The following is a 12,250-nucleotide window of genomic DNA, read 5'->3' as shown; positions in this document are numbered from 1 at the left end:
AGTGGACATGGTGGCTAGATCCACTCATGCCATTTTCTGTTCATATTCTGAGTCCACAGAACTGTCCTCACACTTCTATAATACATTGCTTTGTATTGGTATTTGTGTATTTGTCCTATTTTTTCCACTAAGAGAAATACCGTGAGTTCAATACTGTGAACTGCTAGTATTATCTTTGTCCTTGTCTCCCATATAGAAAGTGTTCTATATTGAATGAATAAAGTGACTGATCAAATTATGGAATATTCCAACCTCTCTGGTCTATTCATTTCTTTCGCATCCTTCCCAATGAAGTATACAGGAGGCAGGGGACTATTTAAATCTATACTTAAGGAGTATCTGGTAGCTTAGTTAAGCCAAAAAATATACCAAGGAAATCAAGATAACTAAAATGCACCATAAACTTAATATTAACACTAAACAAACAACTTTTAAGGTGGACAAATAATTTTATTTTGTGCATGCAAATACATGTCAAGTACTGCAAACTTTTTCCATCAATTTTCTCTCAAACACTGAAAATCATGATGCTCTATTCTGTGAACAGCCAAAGCTAATATCTCTTCACTTCAGTGCTACAGCAAAAACACACAGAATTTACTCTTCGCTATTCACTATCATCACAACCCTCATTGTTCCATCTCTGCCCTCCCCCCATATACAGGCCTTATAAGTCCTAGCCTTCCCCCATTTAATCCTATTCCTATAGCACAAAGGGAAACATTACAATTTGGAAATTCAAATTGAAATAAACGGAATAGAATTTATTCCCATATATATTCCCCATTTCATTGTACAGAATTATTTTAAATTATAGTTTTAAATAGAAGCTGAGTATATGCCTTAAAAATGAGCATTAAATCCATCTTAGAGATGGTGCCTGCTTTTTACATGATGGGTGTACACCATCTTTAATTTCATTTACATTTCAATCGAACAATAGATTTGCAAAGAAAATGTCTAATACAGACGTAAAAATATTCACACTAGAGCTTCACAATCGGTTGTACAATTGACAAACAGGCCTCTTTTCCCAAACTTTCCAGCTAAGCAAGTTTATAAAATGTAATCAATGCAACAAGAAAAACATTTCTCTTTCACTTCCAGGGAAAAGAATATGCAATAAACAGTATAAATGCAGACAGCAGTTGCTGCAAGCTAACCACGATTCTCCCAAGTGGCTGTACAGTGGGTATGTGCAGTACAAATAAAAGCCACATGTGTTGTATCACAACTACAGTATAATTGTTTGCCCAGCTAAGAGAATGCATGCACTTCCATGCCTTGGGTTATAAAGTGAGGCCTAATTCTTGACAGATTGATGGAATATATGCAAATGACCTTGGCTTTTGGCAGTACTAAGTGCAGCCAGAGTCTGTGTTCCACTGGTTCGGGATATTTTTAAAAATTGTTTAAAAAAAGAAAAAACTGCCAATTTTGGGCTTGTGGGAATAACTTGCTCTTGGAGTAAAAATTAAGACCACTCAAATGTGGGGTGTTCTGATCAGTGGCCTTGACCCCTTGTATTCCCTTGCCAGCAAAGGGATACAAAGAAACTGCTAGTATAAAGGAGTAACTAGCAAACTATTTCAATTTATCCAGAAAATGGGATACTCCTTGAGCATGTTCATTTTTGTTCTGCTTGCAGAAGGGGTACTTATGTAGAAGGAGTTACAGTAAGTGATCCCATCAACACTTCATTCACTAAAACACAAGGAAAGTTCTCCCAGTTAACTAACACAGAGCTGCAATGCAACTTTCCCCTTTAATGGTTAGTTACCAACACTGGTGACAGTCTTCTCAGAAAATGACTCAAAGAAGCTAGGGAAGAAATATTCAGATTCAAAGTTGAAACCACATGCTGAATCTGATCATCACAAATTCCACCCGTTAACAAGACAACCATGGGCTTTAACATCTAAAATGCAAAAGCAAGCTAGATGGTTTCTAAAACAATGTTTTCAAATGTTTAAATGATCTATCTCATTGTAAATTCCTGCAAACTGCTGTGCATTCTGTAATTTTCTCAAGGCAGCATATAAAATTCAGATGTGCTTTATGTACTTAGCATCAACTTGAAATTTAAGTGAAAGTGACTAGATCCATACAAATGGAAAATTTCAGTCCTAGTATAGGAGGTTTCTTTTACTATTCTCTTGTGAGAGTAAAGAGCTACCAGGAAAAAATCAGTGCCACTCGCCCAATGAAGTACCTTCTCTTGAAAATTACAATGCACAACTTTCATGCATGACACTGGTTTATCAGATGGTATTAAAATTTAAGTCATGGCAGCAAAGGCAAGGGAACCTGCTTTGTTCAGGTACCAACTAAATGAAATATATATGTAATTTTCCCAGAATTTTAAAATGAAATGAGACCACAAAAGAGAACTACTGATGCTACATTCACAGTATTTGAATGAGGCACATGGACTTCAGAATGGGAGTTAGAAATTGAAAAACAAAAACACCAAAAGTGGAAAACAAACAAACAAAAACCAACAACAAATCAAACACAAAAAAAACACCACTTCCCACTTTCCAGACCTCAGACTACTTTTTTCTAATTAGAGCACCACAACATACGCAGTTTAGTTACCAACATTACATTTCCTCTCCTATCGCTTTAAATCCTTTGATTTCAAACATATGTATATTACATGTTGGTAAAAAGGTCAAATGAGAGGGAATGTCCCCAATTTTAAAAAGCCACATCCTAGGTCTAATTTGTGATTTTTTTTCCTCTATGACATCAGTAGGTACCATTCTGAAGAAGAATCAGATAAAAAATGCTCTTTCTTCTACAGTGGCCAAGAACCAATGTCTTTCCTTCACATTAACTCCACCATGAGAAACAAGATGGCTACTACATAAAGAATGCAATACAGAATAATCCCAACACAGAAACAATTCCTATGTTGTTAGTGAGAAAGGGAGTAAATTTTAAGAACAGGGAGTTATTGTTTTATGGGATCACCTGCTGCAAGACAAGCATTATTTTAATATAAATGTTCTGAGACATACCAATAAGGTTGGCAGGTATATACATACACTGATGCAAATGTAATTTCACTGGACAAGTAGGCAAACACCTAAGCAGTTTATCCCAACCCCCTCCAGCAGAGCACAACCAAGTTTCAAAATCTCAATTTTAAAATGAAAAAGATAAGGTTAAATACACAAGATCAATTTATGTAGTATATATTCACCCTCAGAACGTGCTGAAGATGTTTGCGTAGTTCTGTTGCACAGAGGGTTCTTTCCCTGAGGGCACATAAGGAGCTCTCAAACTGTTAATAGGTCTCTATTTTGTAACAAAATAGCAATTTTTAAATCTTAAAAAAAAATACATTACCTTCAACATGGAAGATCTCACTATTTAAATATCCATGAAATAGACATTATGGTTTGCAAATCCTTTTTGGAAATACAAACAGCAAATAAAGTACATTGGAAGCATTTCAAATGTAATAAGCGCATATTTATAGAAAGGTTCTGATATAAATTATGTAACAATCATGTTCCTGTAATAATCCTAGGCTAATTTATAATGTCAGAAATAAGTTAATGTAACATGGTTTAAAAACTCTTGTTCCTATTCATTTCAGGTTACATAGCGAAATAAATAAAATGTCTTTGTAGGGCTAGGGAGCACTGGCCATGGCAAAAAGGTACAGTACTAACCGAAGGAAACCAAGTCAAGGCTACTGTGCTGTTATGTTACAAACAAACATCTTCATACATTTGAGTATTAAATAAATGTGTAAGATCTTCCATACTGACACCAGAATATCAAAACTACCCCTTTGTTTCTCAGGTATATTTACAACGTATCAGTCACCTTATGAGCATATTCATTAAGACAGGTATCAAACACCAGTATTTACTCATTCTGATCAAGAAATTTCAGGGAATTGTCAACCCTCCCGCCCCTGGAAATGTGCACAAAACTTTTTATCAAAATCTTATCTGATACAATGCTGTGGTTTTGTAAAACAACTAAATAGCTCAGACGACCAATAACATGATCCTGTTTAAGCATCTTGCTAGCAGGAAAAGCCCTTACATACAGTACACCTGGTGAAAGATCAGCTTGGCTTAAAATATTCCAGTACAATTTTCAGAGTAAACAACTTCACAGAAGTTAATTAAAAAAATAACAATAAAAGTCAACTAATCTTCAAGAAACGGGAAAAAAACCGAGACAAACTATAGGTAAGATCACTAGGAAGGAATGCCCAGCTTTTGTTTTCAAATGTTGACTGAAATTTAGGTTTCAATAAAATACCTCAACGAATCTGGGGCACGGCTGGCTGAACATACTGCACACTTTCAGATGCCAAGTCAAAATACTTTTCAGTCACATTTTAGCAGGGCAGAAATTATTCATGTTTTTAAATATGAATAAAGGTTAGCCAATGTTCTATTATTACATGGTTCATAGTATTATCAACCTAACAGTCAGAAAAAAGGGAAAATTAAACCCCAACATGAAGTTAACAATAAACAATATTTAACCAAGATAATGCAATGAACATCCAAAATAATTAGTTTAAATTAAAGACCCAGCAATACCATCTTGTTAGTCAGTGCAAACGCTATACAGGGTTTTCTCAAGAGAGCTGAAAGCACCTGATTCTTTTGCCAAGTCATCAGATTCAATAATGTACAGGCTTAAATCTGCATTTTAAAAAACTGCCATTACATTAGTGCATAATTTATCAAAATTGTAAAAACGATTCTGCATAACTTAGGAGAATTTAATATCTAGTACATCAGCTGAAAGACTTAGGCACTTGGTTATATATTTAATTACTTACTTCAACAAGTAGCCTGTGTATAAATATTAACAAAGCAGAAACTATTCTTGAAAAATGGAAAATTAAAAAAATTTAAATGCTACAGATAAAAGCACTGCACCACACTCCTACATATAATGCAGTAAAGAAAGCTAGTATATAACCCTGCAAAATTCTATGGTAAGAACGTCTAACTCCATTCTTCAAAGTAAAACAAAAAAACAAAAACAAACGAACAAAAAAACATGCAAAGTTCCATGAACAAGATAAATAAAGCAGCTGGAATGAGATGGAAATTTCTCTTAGTGAAACATAAAATAGAAATAAATAAGTTAATTAAGTCTACTTTCACTAGATGTATCATTGTAGGATCCTGCTAGTTTAATAACTGAGTTGTTAATTTTCTATAGAAGCCATTTAAAATAGGAAATGGCTCAGTTACTGCACCGGATTGCTACAAACTCATAAAAAGCTGCTTGAAGCTTAAGTTAAATGTCCAAATTCCAATCACTTCTGGAAAGTGAACGTGTTACCCTAGTAAAGTAAATTTTCTTTTTATCATAATGCTAATGCAAGAGGGCTTGAAGTATCAAAGAGTCCACAGGAAATGGATGCCCCCAGTAATATCTTTTTTTTAAAAAAAATATACATTATATAATATATATTATATATATAAAAAGCTAGTGTAAATGCTTCCATGGTATGGTCACAAATTTGAAAGATGAACCTCTTTTCAGCTGTTAACCATCTTCCCATTTGCAACAGGTTTTAAAAAGTCATTTTTATCTTCAGACATAACATGAGTTTTCAGAATGAGGTTGCCAACGCTGACAGATGTGGTGATGGGGAGGCAACTTGCATTGCTAATGGACACTGGGAGTGGCTGGCTAAAGCAAGAAGTTACCGGCAGAATTGTTTTTTGTTCCTCCCTATGAGAAAATAAATGACATTGAAAACAAATTAGCTTTAAGTGAGAACTTAATACATACATTAAAAAGTTGTACCAAACTTTAAGCAAAGGCATGTTTTTAACACTGAAAAGTATCAGAGGTCACTAAAAGAGTCCCATTTTCCAAAAATTAAAATATTGGTTGATTTCAGGCCAACAAACTATCAAGTTCAAGATTAGACCTTATTTTTGGCAGTAATTATACTAAATGGCAATATTAAAGCCAAGAAAACCTTAACATGATTTTTAAAAAGGGAAACCCTTTGTCTAGGTTTTAATTCTCCATTTTGTAGTCTATAATTTTGGCTACTAGTTTGAGGAAGTATGACATGACAGAGCACAAAGACTAATTTTTGTCCCAAGAAAAAGCAAATTTCAGGCTACTAAAATGGACCGCTTTGTTAATTCAAATTTACCTCTTCTCCCCTAAAAATCCAGACTGACCAAATCATTGCCCTATTACAGAAGGTCTTCCTCTCATTGGATTAAAAAAAAAGCCAAAAATGAATTTAACACTACCTCTATTTCTCTTTAAGTATTCATGCCCTATGCCCACTGGTTATGAATTTTCTGTCTAACACTCACAGAATCACATGGTCTTCACCTAAACTGTGTCTCTTCTGCTCCAGTGGCTCCTTTTGGTGCTGCTGGACTGGATGCCCATTTTCCACTGCGGTTCCATTCAGCAACTGATCATTTTGAGAACTGATACCAAGCTGTATGTCCAGGATCTCCTAAAAAAAACAAACCATTAATTCTTCAGTGTGAAAGTATTTTACTTTAGTTTCCAATGGAATAAAGCCTCCTAAATGTCTAATCGTGGTACTTACTTCAATTTGTTCACTCTGTCCATCAGGTTCATCAGTATCAAGGGCCGAAAGCTCTAACTCAATATCCCTATCAGGCTTAGTATCGGTTGCATCTTCTGTATAATCACTCTGTAATTTAAAAAAAACAACTGATTTTATACCTGTGGAAACTGGGGCTTCCTTTTTAAATTAAAGTGAGGATCCCAATGATTGATCTAAAGAATTATTTAAGAAATCTGGGACCACAATTTTATTGCTACTGTTTTAAAAAGCAATCATCCATCAGAAAAAAACACACTAAAATGCACTAAGTTATGGCAATAAGCCAACGCGCAGCAAAAGCAAACAATAAATACACTCAGCATGACGGTGAGAGGTTCAGTTTCTTTACCTCTCCATTTCTCAATTCGATTTCCTTGCTTAGAAGGTTTAAGGTAAGGTGACGGCCCTCATCCAGGGAATTCCACTTCTGTTGCATGGCCAGAGCATTGGCCTCCCTCTGAAGAAGCAATGAGTTACTCTTGGCCTACAGGGGGGAAAAAAAGATAAAGTTAGCTTCTAACCATCATTCTATTTCTTAAAAGTTCAAAGCTGAGTGACACAGAGCCTACCTGCTGAAGTTCAATGCTTAGAAGGTCTCCAGTACTGGAATGCTTTCTATGACCAGATAAGTCAGTAACAATGAATCTGTCCCTTTAAAAAGAAACATGTTTATTTTAATAAAAGTGAAATAAGTGAAGCAACTACAGCAATAATGACTGCATACTATATGTTTTATGTAACAGATCAATTCTGAAAAGTTCTAGTCATCATTCCAAATGTAAAAGTACATTTTATGAATAACTGTGGGTAGAATATGTACTCTGAGGACACATATAAGTCTCAAGAATAGAGAATCCTAAAGGATTAAGTGTAACATTACCGTTCAATATAGTGTGCTGATGATGTGGCCTCGTTACCATATGAACTCCACCTTGAATCAACAGCATTGACATAAGGGACATAATCTATAAAAATGTAGAAAGAAACAATGATCAGGAGAGTGAAAATCAGTATGTAGATGTGAACGGATACTTTCCAAAAAAGATCCATATTTTATCCAAGTAGCCATGTTTCCCTGGCTAAACCATTTAATTCTGAGTTTACTATGGTTATTAAATGGAGAAAACGTGTTCTGGACCTCACAAAGTGAGAATTAAAAAGCACAGTGTAGAACATATCAGGTGAGGTATTAGTTAAATAGATTACCTGATACGCTGATGGGTTTAGTCGCACTTCCTTGGGAAGCAGTGGCCTGGACAGGATCTGTGGTATGGTAACCTGTACGGGAAGATCTGGAAATTGCACCCCATTTTGAGATGATAGGTCCATCGCTAAAAGGAATTATTGGGTCTTCTTCTTTTGTCCTTCTCTGAGTTTCAAATAAATGCACTCTTCTCTTAACATCTCCACTGTCCAGGTCCTGCAAAAACCAAAGAAAATCAGTAAAAGGACGGATGGCAATTCATTCAGCTAGTAATACAGACACATGCTTTCAAAAGACACATAATTAGGTTTTTGGTAAATTTAACACTAGCTGTAGATCTCAATGATAATCCCACATCTATTTTAAACCACTGAACTGTGCTCAAACAATTTAAACATTAAATACAATTTATTTCAAATTTACCTAAATATAACTCTATTGCTTACAGATGATTACACAGCAACAATGTGAAGATGGAAGTATTCAGTCATTCTAAAACCTAAGTCAACATGTATGATACCTTCCCCCCTGCCCAAATCGTACCATTAACACAGCGTTTGAATTAGCAATCACATCTCTGGGCTCTGAATCGATGGCATTTATACAAGAGCCAATGGTGCCACAAGACCAAGGAGAATAATGGGAAAGATGATCTTCTTCAAATTTTGTGCCACTCTCAGAGAACTGATTAAAAAAAAAAAAGGCATAGCCAATTAGTAATAAACTTAAAATATATAATCTGCTAATATAATCATTATAGAATACATAGGACTTCATAGTAAACAATTAAACCTCCAGTGACTAATATGGAAAACTGTCATAGATAACAAATAGTAGTCATACTACTGGTATTTATGTTATTTATTAAGAGAAAATAGAATGCCTTCTCTTTTTATTTTGTCCTTTAAGTGCTTATAAGGCACTTAACCCTGACTGATACTATCAAAACCAACCAACGAATAGTTTATAGCATGCCTCTAACATGGCATGAGGTGCTCCAGAAAATAAACATAAAAAAAACCCCAAAAACACACACACATGCATGTGCACACACACACGCACACACATCACAGTCCATGTCCTAAAGTAGTTTATAATTTTGAGAAAAGAGCAATATGTGTAAATAAGGGAACACAGCTAATAAACCATACAGTATTAAATAAAGAACAAAAAATATTCAAAGATGGCTCTGGAACCAGAAGGGGGAGTGGCTAAATTTTAAAGGGACTATAAGGATGGCTACAACACCAGAATACTGAAGTCGTAACAATCATTAAATCTAGTTTACTAATTATATAGATAAGAAAACTCAAGGCCAAAAAGGTTAAATTACTTATCCCAAGTCATATTACTAAAAGCAGATCTGAATCTCAGGAAAATACTTACTTCCTAATGTATAGTATAAAAATGTAAATACATTTATCTAATAAGCAAGTGGTAAATCTATCTGTTGTCTAGGGGATGGGTACATGGTGTTTATTATACTAGTCTTTCTATTTTTGTATATGTTTAAAACTTTACATAAAGAGATTAAAAATATTTTTTTATATTAGAACCTATAGGAATGGATAATAAACCAGAGGTATTAAAAAAAAATATTCTGTTGTGTTCCAAATATATCAGTACTGAAAACACAGTGAAATGATCCTAATACAAAGACTTGTTTTGTAATGACAAGAACGATAATTAACACAAATGTAAAACACAGTGAATAATACAGGGAAGAAACATCTCACATAGACCAGGATTCACAATGCAGCTACTTACAGGCTGAATTTATTACTTGGGCAAATTACTTAACTTCTCTGAGTAGGATTCCTAACCTGCAAAATATGGGTAACACCTGCCCCCTAAGATTTTTGAGAGAATTAAATTAACATTATGTAAATGCTTAGTACGGTACCTGGCACAAGAAGGTGCTCAATAAATGGTAGGTATAAATCTTATTAATAAAAACCATAAAAATACTGAGAACTATACTGTTGAAAAGAGTTTGAATCCTTGGTGGAAAACGGACTGTGACTTAACGGTCTTCAGTCTCGCAATGGCCAGCCATTGTGCTTACATACTCGATGTTTACTGAGCTCAATTCGACTGCACACCAAACCATTGCAAAATACCCAGCATTCCTAAGCCTGGTTTGAATGAGTGCTCTGAAGTCAGTTGTTTGACCTGTCCTTGCAACATTAAGTGATGAAAACCTTTCTTACATCAGTGCGGAAGTCTACACTGAACAGAGGAGAAGGTGGTGTTGGCGACTGTGTTGCCACAGGAAGAGTTGAAGAGACAAGAGGTGCTTTCTGAGTGTGGTACTGTGCCCACTGCTCTGGCTTTCTTCTCATCTGCTCCTCGCAACTGGTCTTCAAATGACCACAAGGTTCCTAAGGGGATAAAAGAAACAATCATCTAAGGAGAAGTAAATAAAGTTTAGCTATGCTCTCAGAAAATAAGGTAAACAGTTTATTATATTTTGGGGACCAAAAAAAACCCAGTGGGGAAGCCACCCTAGTCTATTCTCCACACACTTAAATGAAAGGGTTAATATTTAGTCAAGTGATTATTAAAATCTGAGCACTCACTTTTGGGGTTTAGGAAGGTCACTTGTATGTATTTGGGGATACTGAAAATAGGTCCTGGACTTGCATTTTGAAGATTTCTTTTTACCTTCTCATCAGTTTCTTATCCAAACAACATTTATTGAGCATTAATATGTATCAGGTCCAGCTCTAAGACCTTTGTTTTTTTCCGATTTAATCCTCACAACAGCATTATGAGATAGGTACTACTACTACTACTTCCATCAAGCAGAGAAGTCAAGTAACTTCCGTAAGTCACACAGTTAGGAAGTGGAGGAGCCAGGAAATACACCTGGGTGGTCATGCACCAGACACTGGCCTTTTATCCACCACACTACGGCAGCATTCCTGCTTCCATCATCACTCACCCTTGGTAAAGGCACAGTTGTCCTTGGTTCACTTGGTTGCTGACAAGCCACTGAATAATACCCATCTAAGGAGTTATATCTTTCTCGCAAAGACGTCTGATAGACAGACGAGTGCATCACATCCATTGGAGGTAAAGAATTGCTTCTAATAATGTCATCGCGTTGGTACATAGGTGGACGCCAGATGCGCCTGCTGTCATACACAGGAGCATACATTCCAGAAGGTACTGGAGGAACTGGTCCATATGGCTGCGGAGGAGGAGGTTGGTAAGGAGAAGAATTCATTCGATCTCGAGGGGAAAATGTACTGTAATGATCGGCATATGGCATGGAAGCCGGTGGGAGGGAGGACTCTGGAACGTTATTGGACCTCACAAAGCGAGGAACACAGGGAGCCACACCAGCTGGTACCGTTGGAGGTGGTGGGTAGTATCCTTGAAAATCGGAAAGAGGAACATTTAATGTAATCTTAGTAAAATCCAACATTTTATAATAGTTTACTCTAAAGCAGTCTTTAATGTGGGAAAATAAAATAAGCTTTGACCTTACTTTAGTTAACCCTGCGTTTGCAAGAAACTACTTACTTTCTTTCTTTCAAGACACCACTATATGAAAATCATTAACGTTCAATACTTTAACTGCTCCCTAAAAACACATGACAGAGTTATTAACAGATGGCTGGTAAATTTCCTTCTAGGGCATCTATTGTCCCAGATTTTGGATTAAGTCATTATAATTACATCATTGATTTTTAACCTAGTTGGGAGCAGAGGTTAAAGACCTCTCTCAAAATCTATATCAGTTGTGTGTTGTCTTTCCAAAATTACACCTACGTATATAAACCAAACATTCTGCATATCATTTCAGGGGATTTACAGAAGTCTCTGAAGCTCATCCATGGACCCTATATTTGATTCGTAAGAATGAGAACTGTAAAACTACTGGCATGTAGAATCATAGATTCTTAGGGCAGGAAGAAAAGTAAGGGGTCATATAGTGCAAAGGATTACTTTTTTAATGTAAATATTTTAGACAGATATAAATGATTCACTTACTTATCTAAGGGTAACAAATGTTATATTAGTTTTTTGCTTAGAATTGTCTAAAATTGCTTACCTGTCTGTGGGTACTGTGGGACTTCAAAGGGTATCTGAGTCCTTGGATCTTGAAAATACTGAATGTTTTCAGAATGCTGAGGATATACTGGTACTCTAGTTATAAATGGGCTGGATTTTGGAGGCACAGAATTCAGTTCTGTTCCAACATTAGAAGGCCCAGCTGAGGTAGCCACTACATTACTTACAGGAGTCTTGGGTGGAGAACCAATTTTACTGGAGAGAAAATTTAACAAAGAACAAAAGATTAAATCACTGTCTATGTCTGTTAAGTCTTCCTCAGTAGGAATTTTTCATAAAATTATACTAATGGAATGATACTTTAGGTATTTCCATAGTGACAAATAAAGCAATGAGTTTCACTGCCACCTTACACTGCTAATTCACAG

At 35.6% G+C, this 12,250-nt stretch overlaps 1 protein-coding gene across 2 annotated transcripts in view; it reads right to left on the bottom strand.

The window, feature by feature from the left end:
- Positions 1–429: 429 nt before the first annotated feature.
- Positions 430–12,250, bottom strand: part of RC3H2 (ring finger and CCCH-type domains 2) — a 44,288-nt gene continuing 32,467 nt past the window's right edge. The window contains exons 11-21 of one of the 2 annotated variants that reach the window (XM_019658809.1): positions 11,863–12,077; positions 10,747–11,180; positions 10,013–10,183; positions 8,346–8,486; positions 7,805–8,018; positions 7,479–7,563; positions 7,168–7,249; positions 6,948–7,082; positions 6,578–6,685; positions 6,333–6,481; positions 430–5,727 (exon numbers count right to left, since the gene is read on the bottom strand). In XM_019658809.1, the coding sequence (XP_019514354.1) occupies positions 5,532–5,727; positions 6,333–6,481; positions 6,578–6,685; positions 6,948–7,082; positions 7,168–7,249; positions 7,479–7,563; positions 7,805–8,018; positions 8,346–8,486; positions 10,013–10,183; positions 10,747–11,180; positions 11,863–12,077 (1,930 nt within the window). In that variant the 3' untranslated portion in view covers positions 430–5,531. The remainder of the gene's footprint in view (positions 5,728–6,332; positions 6,482–6,577; positions 6,686–6,947; positions 7,083–7,167; positions 7,250–7,478; positions 7,564–7,804; positions 8,019–8,345; positions 8,487–10,012; positions 10,184–10,746; positions 11,181–11,862; positions 12,078–12,250) is intronic. The other variant, XM_019658810.1, reaches the window with a different exon arrangement.

The sequence above is a fragment of the Hipposideros armiger genome, unplaced genomic scaffold (assembly GCF_001890085.2).
Source record: "Hipposideros armiger isolate ML-2016 unplaced genomic scaffold, ASM189008v1 scaffold_290, whole genome shotgun sequence".
Lineage (NCBI taxonomy): Eukaryota > Metazoa > Chordata > Mammalia > Chiroptera > Hipposideridae > Hipposideros > Hipposideros armiger.
This window is presented reverse-complemented; position numbering and strand designations above follow the sequence as displayed.